The 17,830-nt window shown below is 41.1% G+C and overlaps 1 protein-coding gene across 3 annotated transcripts in view; it reads right to left on the bottom strand.

Moving 5' to 3' along the window:
- The window catches only part of vgll4b (vestigial-like family member 4b), a 48,607-nt gene that overhangs the window by 7,160 nt on the left and 23,617 nt on the right, over nt 1-17,830 (bottom strand). The window contains exons 1-2 of one of the 3 annotated variants that reach the window (XM_039796864.1): nt 16,955-17,300; nt 9,577-9,814 (exon numbers count right to left, since the gene is read on the bottom strand). In XM_039796864.1, coding sequence (XP_039652798.1) covers nt 9,577-9,814; nt 16,955-17,039 — 323 coding nt within the window. In that variant the 5' untranslated portion in view covers nt 17,040-17,300. Of the gene's footprint in view, nt 1-9,576; nt 9,815-11,281; nt 11,907-16,954; nt 17,301-17,830 lie in introns of those variants that run through there. The other 2 variants (XM_039796866.1, XM_039796865.1) reach the window with 2 other exon arrangements.

Genomic DNA, 17,830 nt, shown 5'->3' with positions numbered 1-17,830 from the left:
GATGAGCAGTGGAGAGTCGAATAAAGACAGAGGTAAAAAGTGTCTGAAAGAGAGTTGAGATGAGGGAGAAAAGAGGGAAGATAAACAAAGAACTATTACAAATGGGGCTCTGTGTTAAACCCCGCAGGACCAGCAGAAGCTATTAATATGGACCTCACAAACACACTCATACTTCTCAGATTGTTAGAGGGTTTGAGATCTCTCTCTCTCTCTCTCTCTCTCTCTCTCTCTCTCTCTCTCTCTCTCTCTCTCTCTCTCTCTCTCTCTCTCTCTCTCTCTCTCTCTCTCTCTCTCTCTCTCTCTCTCTCTCTCTCTCTCTCTCTCTCTCTCTCTCTCTCTCTCTCTCTCTCTCACATGGATGGACTCCAAATGTATCCCTGTAGAGAGGGGCAAACGGGCACAAAGTTCAAAGCTCTAAAGTGGTTTCCTCAGCGCAGCGAATTAACTTTATCTCTCCAGTGAGCCCAAAGACAGCTGCAATCACTGCTGTCTGAGGAAAATCCTGCAGTGCTAATGCAGCATAGACGCGAGCTGAGGAGTTGTCTCTAACTGCATCTCAACACTAATCACTAAACGCTAAATTAATCTGCTAAAAGTTGTCGTTGGCTTAGCTGTCCTGCCTCCTGCTGGGCTGACGTGCAGCGGTAGCGTTTTGAAAATAAAAAATATGCACGTATTACTTAGCTATGTTGGAGCCGGGGCTCCGCACCAGGGAAACTTGATCGTTAACGTTAGCTGCTGTAACTTAGCCCCCAGTAGTCAGTGCTGACCTAATGTAACGTTAGCTCCCGTTAGCCATCCCCTGGCAGCAGCCGGGGAGCCAGGGAGGCTGAGTGACTGTCTGAAAGAAGCACAGCCCATCAAGCGTCAGATCCATGGAAAAGAGACGGAAGACAGATTTGTAATTAACGTTAAGGATTTAAAACAAACTAAATCACTCGTGCTGATTAACGTGGCTCAGCGGGCAGACTTAGCGCTCCACCAGAAACATCTCTAAATAAACAGAACGGTGCAGACTCTAGATATATATATATTTTTTTATAACATCTTAGCTGTGATAGTAAGTTAGTTAAAATCACTTTAATATAGGCGTAGAAAACACCAATCGCCAATCATCTCTTCAAATCGCCGATATACGATCTGATCCCCAATCGGCACAAGTGTATTGTCCACACACTTTCCATATGAAAGAGACTTAATTCCCACCCCAGCAAAATCCCTCTGTTCTCTCCAATCTGTGAGCTCATATTTTAATCACTGAAAAGCAGCGATACAGTTAATGGATTGAAGTAACGAAAGTTTGACACAACACAGATTTTGGCCGGGCGCCTATTTTTCCCCCCCCAGCTCTGTAGATAATTACTTTGAAATGTTTGATATTTAGTGAAGTGGTGGTGCCTGATACTATGCACACTTGCTTGCAGTTCAACAGGTAGCAATTATTTTGCTCAGTGCATCAAATGTCTCTCTTCTGTGTGTGTGTGTGTGTGTGTGTGTGTGTGTGTGTGTGTGTGTGTGTGTGTGTGTGTGTGTGTGTGTGTGTGTATTACACCCTCACTGCAGCTCCACTCCCCTCCTACAATTTGAGGCCCAGTTACAGGGAGCAAGATTTACTGTACTCGCCTCTTATGATCTCTTTTTTTTTAGCCACATGCATAGACACAACCATTCAAAGATATATACTCACTGGCTTCCTCCTTCCTACACTGACATATACACTACATAGACACTCTAGCCTCAATTGGGAAGAAAACAAACAAACAATACAATGTAGTACATTCATGCTGCACTCAAACATCGGTGGACAGAATGCAATATGGAATTCCCTCTTGATTCTTCACCAGATACCGTGTAGGTATAGGGAGGCATTTCTCCAGAAAAAGTCTGAATGAGAATACAAAACAGATTCAAGACTGAAAAAGCTGCAGCAGCCCTTTAAGGTTTTGGTTGGATGCAAAACAACAAGTTCAGGAAAACAGTTGTAGAGCCATGTGACCAGGCAACCTGACTGCTGGGTCAAGCATCTGGAGCCCACAGCAGCGTCCTCCACAAATAAATAGTCTCCACAGAATACAGAGAGGGAGAGAGGAAGAGCTGCAGAGAGGTGGGGAGGGGGGGGAGCTGAATGTGAATGGTCCGGACCTCTACTATAAGAAAGAGTGAGGTCGGTAGTTTCCTTCATTTGTGCCGAGAGCTTACATTAGCAGAACCTCCCCCCTTTTCTCCCTTTATCTTTTTTTTCTCACAATCGGCAGGAAACTTCCTGAAGGTTAAAGTGGGAAAGACTTGGCAGCGCTTTCGTAAACCCTGGCCGACAGCTCACCAAATAGCTTTTATGTTTTCCCATAGCGGTATCAGTTTTCTGTTTCATTCTTTATCAAATAGTCAAAGAATAACTGCATTGTGGAGTAAACATACAAATTAGATCATAATAATGAAAACATTGTTTAAATTATTTCTTCAGGAAACTTGTAATCAAATGCTACAAACCAAAGTCCTCCTGTATAACTCGGTTATCTTCAAATATAAACAATCGGCAGATTAGCTTGAAGGCAAACCGATAATAAAGCTCTTTCTCTCTCCTCCCCTCCCAGCAGCTGGGTCTTGAGTTAGGTTGTGGAAGTTGTTCCAAACTTTAATCATTGCCAAAGAGCAGACATGCCCACATCCTCACACAAGAGGGGCCGTTGCAGAAGCCAGTGAACGGGATCAACAAATCCATCCAATGAATGGCATAGCTGTTGAATCCACCGCCGCCCCTGCCTTCCCCTCGCCTGATTGCCCTCCAAACCCGCATTTCATGCCAGGGTTCTGGTATTCAAAAACCCACTCTGTGTCTTTGTCTCGCTTACTCACCTCTCAATTATCATTAGGGTCGCAGCTGGGGAGAGAGGGAGAGGATGCAAAGGGTGAACGGCTAGGGATACACATGAGACACCGACATTGGGCTGGTGACAAGGGCTAGAGCTGAAGAGAGAGGTTTGCCATGTCTGGGGCTAGAGGGGGGGTACGGCCTTTGAAAAGTAGAGAACTCTGGGACTTGGCACCTACGAGAGGTATAGGGGGTGGGGGGTGGACAAACTGAATAAAATAAGAGGCGAGAGCAGACAATGGGAGAGGTTGGGGATCCAGCTTAATCTCATTTCTCAATAAATGTTTACTGGGTTACTTATTACTCTTGGATCAAGTATTGATATGGAGTTAACACCACACAGCACTGAGGTGGTGTCAGTGCGGTTATTTGTACTGTAGGTACACATTTTGTACTGTAGGTACAAAGAGTGGAGAGGGGTGATACTTCAGGATTGTTTTGTTTTTTTTTTTGAAAATGAGAATTGTGTAACTGACATCAGAATGGACATCTTGACACTATGAAATAGAGAGGAGATATCTATTTGATTCTATTTTACAAGAGAATGGGTTATGTGTAGCCTGGCATTAGTGGTAGACACTGTGGTGGGCATTCATTGGAAGATCCCTTAATTTAAAACCCAGAGAGTCCAACCCTCAATACATAAATGATATAGTCATATATCTTGAACAATATTACACCACTCAGATCTGTCATTAAGTACAGCCTTTTAAGTAACCATTCACATGACACCCTGTCTTCAAGTTAACCTCAAGTTAAAGATCACGACTGTGATCATATGTTTGAATGACTTAAAAAGAAAGAAAAAAAACACAGTTGCGTGCCTGTATTCCTGTAAAATCTGAACACTTAATTTGTCCTTGCTGGCTTGACAAGCAGCTTTGTATGAGCTAACTTGCCTAACTATCACAATGGGAAAACTAAACAAAACAACTAGGAACATATGAACTGTAGACTTTAAAGATATATAGCTTAGATTTCCAGGGTTAGCTCTAAAGTAGACTGCCAATTTGGTGAGTTAGCTATATTTTACTTGAGGCAAAGATACAGGAGCTATAAAAGTTCTATGCTTTTTCTCACAATTGTGTTCTACAGTCTTCAGAGAAAACCTCACTATAAATCTTCAGTGGGCAGAGGTTCATATCCTACTCCTTTAAGAAATAAATAAAGAGCGAGAACAGAGAGAGAGAGACGACACACACACACACAGGAAACATCTGGGAAGAATCAGGGCGTAGAGAGGAGAAGACGACAAAAAAGAAAAAAGCAGAGGAGGATGAAGGCTCAACCACAGGTTACAACCAGGCCCAAACTCTGCGAGGTCTGCAGAAACCCACAAAATGGATATAGATAGACACACACACACACACACACACACACACACACACACACACACACACACACACACACACACACACACACACACACACACACACACACACACACACACACACACACACACACACACACACACACACACACACACACAGTGAGGACTACGGGCTATGTATATAAGGCATACAAACATCTCTACCCAGTTTTCTCTGCTCAGTCCAGATTTTAGTAGCGGGAGTGAGCGGGAGTTAGCAATAATATTTGTATTCTTTAAAATAGAAAAGTCAAAACACAGAAAGTACACCTTAACAGATTAACACACTATTATTGGTATTTATCAAGTAATCATACTTGACATACAGTACAACATGCGTTAAACAATAAATAAACAATGCCTAATATCTAAAGCAAAAAAAGATCAACTTTGGCACCATTTCCAAACATCTCTTTACACAGCCATTTTAAATCTTTCAGATTTCCACTCATGCAGAAATGCTGATAAAAATCAAGCATATATTTAACAGCTAACTGACTGCAGAGAAAGAACTGAAGAAAATCCTTTGTTATCAAAGCTGGGACAGATCGGATATGGGAACAACCACAACAAGAAGGCAAAGAAAACAACATGAGAGCACACACACAGACTGAAAAAAACACCCACATGCTCTCCCTCCTTTTCTTACATACTCACACATAAATAGTCCAGTCCCATGTAAAAACAAGAGGGTAACAATGACTTCACCTGCCCCCACACACACACACACACACACACACACACACACACACACACACACACACACACACACACACACACACACACACACACACACTTTCTCCCCATTTGGCCTATGGGGAAACTTCCATGAGAACAAGTTACTGTTGAAGTTCCCAGTAGAAAGCAGCTGTGGTTTCTGTATTTCTGTATGCTACAGTACTTACTGCAGCAAACTGACTAAATTGGATTTTGCTTTTAGCTCTTATATTTACAGAATTACCTTTCAGAGTAACATAACATGAACGCAAAAGAAAGATTACGTGCGTACTACTGTGAAAACATGCAGCTTGATATCAAACCTCTGAATCATTGTCAATAGGTCTGATTTTACAGCGATTCAAATAATGACATGAAAAGAAAGGGCAATTCATCCAGATTAAGAGCATAACCAAGAACAACAATGGGAACATTTTCTCCAGGTAATGACTACCAGACATTGTTTGCTGAAAATGTTAGATTACTTTAACTCGTCAGGTTCATCACAATCTGATTTAATTATGTGTTATTGGTAATTTACTGAACAAAACAATTCACAATATTATAAAAAAAAAAAAAAAAAAAAAACTGATACCTGATGGTTAGGAGCTAGCGACAACAGCACAGGTTCACCTTCTTAAGGTGGACTGGCTTTAAGGTGGACCCGCTATTCTCATTTTGAGAGGAAACAATGCGGTAAAGCATTGATTTATGAGCTTTCCAAATGTTTTGCAAATAAAGAAAGACATTACTTTTTCAAATTCAGTATTTACACGTGTTTCAGTATGTATAAAATATTATTATCATAGCAGCTTGTTTTATACCTATCATGTAGACATTTATAAATAACAGTTATCGGTCAAAATTTTCATATCCGTGCATCCCTACTCTTACTCTTAAGGAGGAATGAAACAGCTGAGCAAGAGGACTTTTATTCTGGCGGGTCTACAACTGCGGAGTGGCGGGCAGGCAAGCAGGCAGCAGCAAGCTTCCAGCCCGCAGGCTCCAGTGGACAGGATAAGGCTTCTTTGTTCAAGACTCCTCCTACTCCTCAGAGAAAATGAGAAAGTATCCCCTGCTGCCTGACAAGGAGCCCTCTCACCACACACACGATCACAGATGGGCGAACACATGCATGTACGGACAGTGCACACAACAACACATGTGCATACCTGCAGACACATGCAGACTCGGTACAGACATAAAGATCACATCAACATACAGTATCAGCCTTCCATAAGGACTGCCAATGTTTTCAATAAGACTTTTATATGCAGAATTTATTGTATTTATTGTCTGTATTGCAATAGTGACTTCACTATTAAAGCATTAAGACAGCTGAGAAAAATATTCTCACAACCACAAACTTAAATACACAAGCAATAGACAAAAGCAAAATCCACTCATTTAGCATGGCTGTTAATACTGTCCCACATTAAAAAAATTAATTAATTAAAATTAAAAAAAAAGTTCTCTTTCTGTCACCCCAGCCTGTGCCTCCCCCCTGAGTTCAGCTTGTTTTGATTGGACAACAAAAGAAACCCGAGCTTCCTCCTTAACAGCCCTGGCTCAAGTCTGAGGTGTCAGGTCAGGTGTCTGTCTGTGTGTACACTCACCGAAAAATATGACTGAACTGACAGACAAAAGAAAGCCAACTACAAGCAGCTTGACAATAACATACATTTTTACCAACTGATAAAGCCAGCCCAGCACACAGGGAAGCTGCCATTCAAACATAAATGGAGAAAAAGTTGTTGTGAGGAGAATGACCACAAAAGCTCCTAAAATCCTGCAGGAATAGTCAACACTAAGCAGAGCAATTCGTGCAGACTAAAACAAGCTACACAGACAGAAGCAGACAGCAAAATCCAACAGCTATAATGGTGTCAGATAACCATCTCCGGACATTTGAACTCTGTGTGTGTGTGTGTGTGTGTGTGTGTGTGTGTGTGTGTGTGTGTGTGTGTGTGTGTGTGTGTGTGTGTGTGTGTGTGTGTGTGTGTGTGTGTGGTGTGTGTGGTAAAAGGGGTGCAGGGGTTCATTTTCTGGATTTCTGTCTAGCTTTTTCCCAAGAACCAAGTCCATCATTTTCAAATTAAACCTAATCACCGTTCCTACAACTGTTAGATGAGTTAAATGAAGCAGAAAGCTTGTTTATGTTAAATAAAGACGCGTCGACTGAAGAGGCTGTCTTAACCCGCCATTTTTAGCTTGACTTTTTCTGTAACAACAACCCATCATTCTCCACTTTAGTGTAAGCACTGTTCTTTGGACAGTTCAAAAGAGGAGGAAAACTTTTCACAGGCCGACTCCGACTGCAGGTTTCAACAAGTCACTCAGCAGTTACCTTTGCCAGGGAACAAATGCCCTCAGAGAAACCTCAAATTAAATGACTAAAAATAAAGATACATTTAGGATGGCCCGGAGGCAAATGGGTTTAAAAAATATATATCTTGATGAAGCTTTGGAGAAAGCCCTGGATTTAACTTCAGGTTGCAGCAAGTCAACCAGCAATTGACTTTTCTTGGGTAGAGATTAACCTACAGCACATAGCCAAATGACTTCGAGGTCATAATTTGAGTGTAGATTAAATAAAAGGGATTATGGTTCATCATGGGTTCATGGTGCAATGAGCAGTTTAAAAAGTCTTCAACATCACAGACTTTTTAGATCAGTTTTATTTTCACAGAAGCCAAAGTTCTCCACTAAACGGTTCCATGCACAACCTGTGGCAAGGAGTTGCGACACCAACTGAAAGCTGATATGACAATAAGTCCCATTGTACTTTGGCAGACCTACTTACAAAACAAAATCCAACTTGTGATACACGAGTAGGAGAATTTGCTTATCAATGTATGCAGTTAACCGCATCGTGCATCAAAAATATGTCGCAGGGTGAAAAACTACTGAGACAACAGAATAAAACACCAAGTGGGAAGATGGATTTACTGCCTGGATAAAGAGTATAATGTTAATTCTCCCACCACCGACACATCTATAACAGAAAACAAGATGACTCTGCACTAATGTCAAGACCCACAAGCTAATCTTTTGTTATGCGATCCCAAACGGTCACGAAATGAAGGAACAAAGACCCTTCCCCATGTGCCACTAGAAGAGAGATTTCCTACCTGTAACACAAGCCGCGCAAAAATATCGCTGCTATGTCAAACAAACAAGTGAACAGATACAATTTCTGCAATTACTTTTGTCGTGGTGAGACTAACAAGGTATAAGCCCTTAAAAAACAGGATCTTCTTAGATTTATTGCCGATTTATTCATTATCTGTATTCTGCTCATTGTGTTCCCAATGACCACTGCTTCACCAATAAACTGCTAATACGCTACGACCAAAAAAGTAGTGTATTTAGTGTGCTTTTGGATTATACTTAACATTTAGATTATTTTGTCAGGAGTGAATTATACTGCATGAGTGATTCTGATCATTTGCTACAACTCTGGTTCTCCATGCAATTAATTGTAATTGCTATGAATACAGCTGCAGACTTTCCAGAGTAACCTTTAAAGTCTAAATGTGATGTTTGATACTAAGAATTTTGTTGGATGTACCTTCAACAGTGATTTCAAATCAACCATTTCCTTAATGTGCAAATGTGCAGCAAGGGTTTGTGCAAGTGTCTGGCAGTATGTTCTGCTTGTGCATCCACATATATGCATATGCAGATGCACAAACTTACCACATTAATACACTGTCAGTAACTGTGCTCTACTCTTAATCCAGGGCTTCCAGTAGATCCAGCATTGCATCTACTGTGTTCCATTGTGTCACCTCACAGCCATGTTGACTGACAAACACAACTGCAATGAAACAAGTGACATAAAACACCAGCTGTCATTAATACAAATTACTTATATTTTCAGCAACAAGACATACTGAAGAATTAGCATGCATGCAAAACTGCACAGCTCTACCTAACATCTCCTTGACTGTCTCTGCAATAAATAGCAATGGCTGGAGTCCCATGACTGACTCAGTCAAACCGAGAGAAGGGGCCTGCTTTGACTCCACTGCCCTGGCCCCGGAGTCCCTGTCCTTACAACCCAGCGCCCGAATCTCTGGAATCTCTGGAGTGGGAATGTGGGAACGTTGGAGATGTGAGTAATCTTGCTGTTGTGCAGTCCCTGTTTCCAAGCTTCCAGAGACCTGCAGCTATAAGGAGAACACTGTGGAGCCAGCTAAACCTGGCATAGCACCCTGGAGTCCAAACTGGGACTTCTGAGAAAGCCTGCCTGTGCACAGCTTCACCAAGGGAAGAGCCCGCAAAACACATGGCCAACAGAAACACTGGCATAAACGAGTAAAAAAAATGACTTCTTTTAAAAACAGTGAGTTTTGTACATGTATATATGTAGCTTCTAGGGAGCGAGGTGACCTCCTCAATGGCCACACTGTGTGTTTGTGAGAGAGACAGACCGAAAAGAGAAAGATGCAGGGATAGAAAAATTGGAGATACATGTTTTTTACTAGCCCCTCAGAAAATGAGCATCTAGAAAATGACTAAATGTTAAGGTTTAGAATGGATTTTATTAGGAAGCGTCTAAATGCCTGTTCACTCATGCAACAACAATTGAGTGTTGCTCGATATCTGTACTCACAGCTGTGTAGCAAACAGTCGGCTCATCTTTGCCACGTGCTCGTTGTCGTCCATGTCGCTGTCCCCCTGGTCCCCGCTTAGCTTCCTCTTGGTGGGGCTAATGGGAGGAGGACCTGTCCTGTGGTTGGAGATGGAGGAGGAAGAGGAGGACGACGATGACGACGAAGAGGAGGAGGATGAGGAAGACGAGGACAGAGACAGGGACTGGAGTCTGGGGTCCCCCCTTAAAGCTGCTTCACCTGAGGAGGGAAGACAAGAAAAGATAAAGAAGAGGTAGAGAGTTACGAAGGGTTAGGGAAGTGACGTTCAACCTCTCTTCCAAAGTTTGTCAATAAGGCAGAGATCAGGTGAGCTCCACCTTTACACAAACTCTGATAGAGGAAAAGAAGATAAAACTAGACCAAATTTAAAGTACAGCACCAGCACTAGGGCTGGGCGATACAGAGAAAATCAAATATCACAATATTGTTGACCAAATACCTCGATATCGACACCGCATCGATATTGTAGTGTTGACTACTGGTGCTTTCACTAAATATTTACACAATGAGATTTTTGATAAATAATCATCAGTAATGTGGATATAATGACTAAGTGGGTAAAGGCAAATAATAGAACAGTTACAACAGTCTGGTAAGTTCAGAAAATGACATCACTCTACTGTAATGCAGCCTTTAAAAACAGGAAAAGACAACACTTATGCCATATTACGATATTACGATATCCAAAATCTAAGACGATATCTAGTCTCATATAACGATATTGATATAATATCGATATATTGCCCAGCTCTAACCAGCACAAATTAAAAAAAAACTGTTAACTGTACAATTTCAAACATGACTTATGAACTGACACTTGCGCTGTTGCTGTCAAATGACTTGATTACACTTCCAAATGTAAATTATGATAATTTGTCAAGATTGTGGTATTTTCAAGTAGAAGGCAACTGTTTTATTGCCACTTTAAACAAGCTGACCGCAAAACCAATTCATGACAGTGTTACTATACATACTGTGTTCCAGCTCAAACTTTGGATTTTGTTGACTTATACAGTTTGCTGAGTGAGGCACAAACCTCTGGCATAAGCAGAGGAGTATCTGGTTAGGAATGTTTTGGAAGAAATAGTTGTGGATGGTTTCTGCATACGTTTGTGCGTTTGATGTGAACTATTTCTCTTTGTGTGTCTGACTCTCTCTGCAAATTTCCAGTGCTGTCCTAGTGCAGCAGGCCTACAAAGTCGTCAGTGAGTGGGAGTAAGAGCAAAAGAGAATCAGGAAAACTACCACTGGCTCCGTCTCAGCACTGGGACTTTCCACTGCTTCGGCCTCATGTATCTGTCTGACTTTTCCCAAACAAAACATAAAGCTCAGACTTCTTATGCGCAGCTTCCTCCATAACTACTCCCATACTCTGAGAAAAAACAGTTACTAACACAGTAGAGATTTAATCATTCAAACTGTATTGTTTTAAATGTTTGTGCTTATTCTGCTATGCTCACAAATGACATGACTTACAATTTACACATGCAGTAGTAAACAAAATAAAAAGGTACAAAGTAGTAATGAATCTAGTGGGCATTGCTCTTTTTTTAATTATTATTGATGCTGAGGATCTAAATAAATGGTATATTTTTGAAAAATTAAGAAAGGTGATAATAGGATTTTACAAATTAAAAGTACTTGAAATACTTTGAATACTGTTACCCAGATTTTCCACTGAGCGCATCTGTGCTGCGTTCCGGCTGCGCCGCGGTTTTGTTCTGTCCTCCGCCACTCGCCATACCACACCGGGAGCAGATTTTATTGTCTCTATAAGTACTTGAAAGAACAATCACATTTCTTTATTAAGCTAGTATCTACCTTCCACTACAAGCACTCCTGTAATTAAACTCCATGCTTTCTCTTTTCTGGTGCTGTCCATAAAAAGGATCTGTGATGTCTATCATGTTGTTCCACCTCCAAGATGGATCTCTCCTCATCCATGGTGTGGTAGAGGAGACGTATCCAAAATTGGAGGGTGTCTTTTGGTAAACTGACTGGATGCTCTTTAGCGGAGCGCAGAGGCACTTCACGCACGCCTCTTGGATGCGCCACGACGTAGGTGGTGGAATATCAAGCATCGACTTGAATGGCCACGATTGCTCGCGGGGTCGCTGCGCCTCCGGGAAAGCATCGCAGTGGAAAATATGGGTTAGCGCCATTATACTGTACTGTTTGTTCCCTGCAAACATTTTCTGAGCTGTCTTAACTGGAGAGGAAACACTGACTTTTGGATGCATGTAAAACCAGTTTAAACCGGTAATACTACTGATAACAATTATATCATTAAGTCATTCAGAAGGCCACACACACACACACACACACACACACACACACACACACACACACACACACACACACACACACACACACACACACACACACACACACACACACACACACACACACACACACACACACACACACACACACACACACACACACCTTGTACTATAATAAAATGTGTGCTCTATTCCTCCACTGTTCCTCTATGTATGTTTAGTTTTAGCATGGCCTCTCAAACACAGCAGCAGCTCCTCCCCTTCTCTTTCTCTCTGGCATGTTCCTGCTCGCCCCACTGTGTACCATGGCAACAAGGGTGACATCATTGTTTTTGGCAGGACAGAGGGATGGCAATAAAAGAAGGGAGACTGTGACACCACGCTGTCCAATCAGGATCCAGGACAGATAATGGCTTGTCAGAGGTTCAGTAGTGAAGTGCTCAACAAGGGGTGAATCTGTGAGCGTTTCCCCTGCAAATAAATAAGATATTTGACCGTTTAGATTCAAACACTGTTGACCTAACTGCTACTCAACAGTGAACTGAGCAAGATTACACTCAGTTACTAATTAAGTACACCTATCTAAAACTAATGCAGCCCTGCGAGAATAAATCCTACATTTATGAGGGTTATGATTTTGTTCAGTTTTTGTTAAGTGTTTAAAGAGTTGATCATTCGACTTAAGACATTTACTTCCAAAAACTAACCTGTATGAAGCATGCCTCTTTTACCATGACAGACTTTTAATAGTACAATGTGAGTATTGGTGTTTCTGAAGGAATGTAACTGAATTTGCACAGTAATATAAATAAAATGCAGAAATAGGAAGAAGCACATAATAATAATGCTAGAGAGGACGCTCTTATATTTACCATCATGTTTATCTATTCTACATAGTTCAGTACATAAAGATTGTTGCAATTTAAAGAGAAAATTCTCTCTTTTGTTCAATCAGCAGACAAACGATGGAAGGAGGGCTGTAGCATAGAAGTAAAACTCCATTCTATCCTTTCCCCTCTCTGCTCTTTCAGTTCATTAGGTTCACATGATCAAAGCCCGTTTCTCTTGACAGAACTTCAAACAGCTTGGAATCACGATGAGATTGGATTACAAACAGAGGTGAACCCCTCTATCTGTTCATTTCCCTCTAACTTTCTTTCTCCAGATACTTAAAAAAAGGATGAGTCCAAGCATGCCCTCTACTCTCTCTCTCTCTCTCTCTGCAAAGCGGCAAAGTGATTATTTTTGGCTGAGTTCCTCTGTAACCTGAACTTGGCCCTCTGGGTTGCCTTTATTTTCTAGGTCCATAGAGATTTTAGGCTTTAAATACTTAAAAGCATATACAAAAAAACTCTTCCACAGAAGTTCTAGTCTGTGCGAGCTGAACTTTTAAACCGGATGTTAGATTGGTTTGATCTCTGGCAGTGAGAGGAATGGAGAGCAAGACAGACAGACAAAGAGGGAGAGAGAAGTTGACAAAAGTGTATGGCTTTGAGGAGGTTTTCAACCTTGTTTATTTCCTACTGCTCAGCAGCAAAAATGGATAGTCAGCATTCCCCTGCACCCCTCCCTGTCAGGCCTACAACTGATAGCAGCTTTACAGAAAGGGAGAGCTAGAGAGAGAGAGAGAGAGAGAGAGAGAGAGAGAGAGAGAGAGAGAGAGAGAGAGAGAGAGAGAGAGAGAGAGAGATGAACAGATGGACAAACAGAGAAAGTGTGGGACAGAGTGATAAAACGTTAAATATAGCACATGTCTTTAAATAGAGTGAGAGCAAATCAATCAGACAACTGGCTAAAAACAATCCTTTCCGAATATAGAATCAACAGGACAGTTTAATGTGGTTGGAAAATAATAGGATTTGAAATTAAATGGGAACAATCAGCTGGTGTGGTATTGCAGGAGAATGGAGCAATCATTTACAATGCTGCACATGTAGACAACTTGGCATTGCTGATTAGCAAATTATGGACTTCCTTAATCAGTAACTTTAACAACAATGTTAATGTAATAAGGTGATACAGTATAATATACTGGGCGCTAAAGGGCACACAAGGAAAGGTTGAGATTCCTGGTTTTGTCGTCGACAAGATGCTCGCTGTATGTCACTTCACATACTTCCAACAATTGACCTGATCCTCAAACAAATCTATCCAAAAACTTTAATCCAACTATTGGATTTATATGGTTATATGGGCATCAGATTGTGTAGTGTCTGTGTCTGTTTCAATAAGTCACATACTGCGTTAAAGGTCCAATGTGTAGGAATTTCTCTACTTCTCACTTGATTTATTACCTCAGCAAACATTTTCATAATGAGTATATGGCCTCAATCGCTAGTTTCAAGTCATCTTCAATACAGCATGATGTTCATTGAGTAAATTATGGTCCTATTTATTTTAAAATTGTGATAAAGCAGGGGATGCTTTAGGGCGTGGCTACAAGCCAACCTGTTAATTATGACAGAGGCTTAGCGATGCTAACAATGGCACGGATATTAAAACAGCCATGAACTTGTTTTTGGGGGTTGTCCATGTTTTCATCTTAAACTTTGACCCTCTCACTGTGTTTTCACTTCAAAGTTAATTGAAACATTTAGTCACCCAAAAATGTCTTGTTCAGCTGTATGCCAACTACAGCTAGCGTTAACTGGTACCTTATGGTAGTGTTTGCCGATGTTCTGTACTTCCATGAATGGCGGCAGTACCTGAAGTCCGCGTTTACCAGCCGGTTACCGTCCACTGGATGACTCGCTTCAGAAAGGTTGAAAATCGGCAACGTTCCCTTGTTAGCGTTGAGGTTAGCGCAGCGCCATTGCAGCCATAAACAAGACTGACTTGGCCGCGTCATCCTCCCCAGCTCCACCCTCTTGTCAAAAATCGCCACTTCCCATTGCAAAAAAAACCAAGATGGCGACAGCAGTATCGCCAAACTCGAGACTTTGCGGATGCTACGTCCACTATTTTTACAGTCTATGGTGCACACGTGAGATAAGTGGTTAGGCTAAGTGTCGATAAATGTTGATGATGACAACAGCGTGAAAGCTTAAGAATACAAATGAAGCTCTTGTGACAGAGAACAAGTATATATGAGCATTTATGGGTGCATTTGTCAGGGAATGTATTTGAGTATGGGTGCTCAGGCATACACTAGCAAGTCAGCAAACCAACAATATCACAACGCTCCTCCAACCCCTTCTTGGCTCAACATGTTCGAACATGAAGGGCTTTTCTTTCACTCTTTTACTGGTTGGCACTTTTCCTTTTTCTTTTTATTGGTTTTCTTATCATTATGGAGTCACATTTTAGCTCAGTTTGCTAAAAACAACACACACAAAAAGAGAAAAACCAATGGATGGGCTAATTCTGCAGAGATGTGCTTCCCCTCGTCACTCATGTAATTTTCTTCACTGAGATAGACATGTTGAAACCTGAGAAAGATTAAGCTTAAAAGTGACACAGAAAACCCTTCTGGCTGGCTTCAATCCCAGGCCAGGGGTAGTCTTATCTACAACACCATCACTGCACTGAGGAGTGAGCTTCTACCATTACTGAAATTTCACAAAAATTGCATGTGTGCCAAAACTCCTGAGCAAAACTTGAAAAGTCACATGCCTAAAAAGCAAGAACAGTTTCTCAAACAGAAATTACAGCAACACATCTCCCCCCCCTCAAAGCATTATAAACAGACAAAAGCACAACTCTGTTGACAAAGACAATAATCACATGCTCAACCACTTTAAAAAACATATTCCCTCTACCTGCTTCTGTAAAATGGCACTTGGCAACCTGCCTCTCTGACCCTTCCTGCAAAACTGCAAAATGCTTTTCAGTCACACAGTCTTAATAGGAGTGCTATTAAAAGTTCATTATATGTTACATGTAGAGAGGAGCTGCTAACTGTGGCACAGCAGCAGTAGGAGGATAGTAGGCTATTCCCCAGCAGAGAAAAAAAGCCTGCTGATCAGTTTATCATGAAAATGTTAAATCCTTTCCTTTGTCCTTTTGTATAGTCAAAGTATATACAATAGGTGGAGGGTGTATAGTGTATAGTCACCACCTTCAAAAACAATTATGTCATACAATTCTAACTGTCTTTTTTAACTAGGTCCTGTGTAGTAATACCTTGCTTAAAAAGAGATCATTAGTTGCAGTTCATGTTCTGACTTCAGTGGACTTTTTTCCTGCCAACACTGGAGTTGATTCTGCACATTGCAATAGAAATCAGGGGCAGAGGGACAGAGGAAGGAACTTGCATTTAGCCTCCATAAAGACTGGATATTATGCCTGACATGGGAGCATTAACTGCAGAGCACAGGACTGGAGTTACACTTTCCCAAAGTCAGTCACTTTGTTAATACATGGAAGCTTCTGCTCTACGTTCATAACATTAAATCCTATACTGCTCATGCTAGAAATAACTTTTAGTCCACACTGAGAAGATGAGAGCAATGAGAAGATAAATCCCAGCCCCTATCAAAAAGACACTGGGTCTAATCATTAAACAACACACACGGTCTATCCTTAAGACTTTGTCACAATCTGATTCAACTAAGGGCATACATAACCATAAGCACACAGTTAGGAATGCAAGACGTTGATGTGAATAATGGAGAGCAAAAAGTATGAATAACTGAGCAACTAGTAAGCATTGGAGGAGAGCCATGCAATTCACTTGAAGTCTATTAGTCAGCCTTTGGTCTCAATCTTTAGCCAGGTCTTCTTTTTGGGAAGCGGTCAATAGCTGCAAAAAATGATATGACCGACTTATAAATACACTTCCAGTTTTCAGATAAGTAACGTAAAAAAGTAACGTTAAAAAAAAAGAACAAGTGGGCTCAAGTTCAACCCGTTGAAATGTTATTATTCATAAGTCGCGTAGAAATTCAATTAATCAACGTGTTAAAAGCTACAACTTTTCTCTGCAAGGCTTGATGAAAGCTAGCTAAAGTAAGTTGAGTGAAAACTTCGACAACGTCGCTAACGTTAACTCACAGCGTTAAGAGCAACGGGCACTTCGAGGTTTTAAAAACAAACAGTTAAAGGTAAAACAGTTTACCTTCGTAGCAGAGTATGCCAATGTTGTTGTTGTTCATTTTGTCCAGGTACTGGTAGTTCAACAGGTCCATTTTCGTTAGTAGCATTTATCGAGTTTTTAAAAAAGAAGACCAGCTTTTTTTCTTCTTCTCCTCTCAAGCGACGATCAAAAAGCTAAAAGGCCCAGCCTCCAACTTTAGTTTTACAGAAACCACCTTTAAAAAAATAAAACCCTGCGGAGAGGATTGACACCAAGTTTTTTTATATGGGTAAATGTATCGCGGTGATAGAACAACAAAAAAAAAAAGAGTAGCGTCAGTTCTCCTCACAGCCAGCTGTAAGTCGACTGCACTGACACGCAGGCTATGCTTGGTATGACTCCTATTCTGCACCAGTGGTTTCCTCTGTTGCTGAGAGGGGCGCACTGGGCATGCTCCCTAAATCCCTGGAGCGCCTCAAATATCAGAGATGTTTTACGCACAAGATCAGTCTCTCAAAACACATCCAGACACCCAACGAGCTGCAGTAATCCCATATTAAATTTGTAGGGAGGTATGCCCTGTACCTCATAGTTGAGGTACAGCATGTAGGCCTATGTCCCAATAGGTATTAAGTGATAACTAAGAAGATTAAAAAGTGCCATATAAGTAGGCCTACGTTAAGACTGATAACCTTATCACAGAGTATGAATCCCTTCATGAATATTATAGCGATAGCAGAGAAGCTATGAAGTTCGATAAGTCAGTGTAAACTTGTCTGTATGGGAATAATGCAGTGATTGTTTATAGATATGGAAGCAGGGAGCTGGGAAATATAAAAAGACAAATTAAAAGAGAAGGAAAAACTTAAAAGTGACAAGAGGGACAAAGAAGAAGAAAACGTCAGGAAGGTAAAAAGC

The sequence above is a fragment of the Perca fluviatilis genome, chromosome 4 (genome assembly GCF_010015445.1).
Source record: "Perca fluviatilis chromosome 4, GENO_Pfluv_1.0, whole genome shotgun sequence".
NCBI classification, from domain to species: domain Eukaryota; kingdom Metazoa; phylum Chordata; class Actinopteri; order Perciformes; family Percidae; genus Perca; species Perca fluviatilis.
This window is presented reverse-complemented; position numbering and strand designations above follow the sequence as displayed.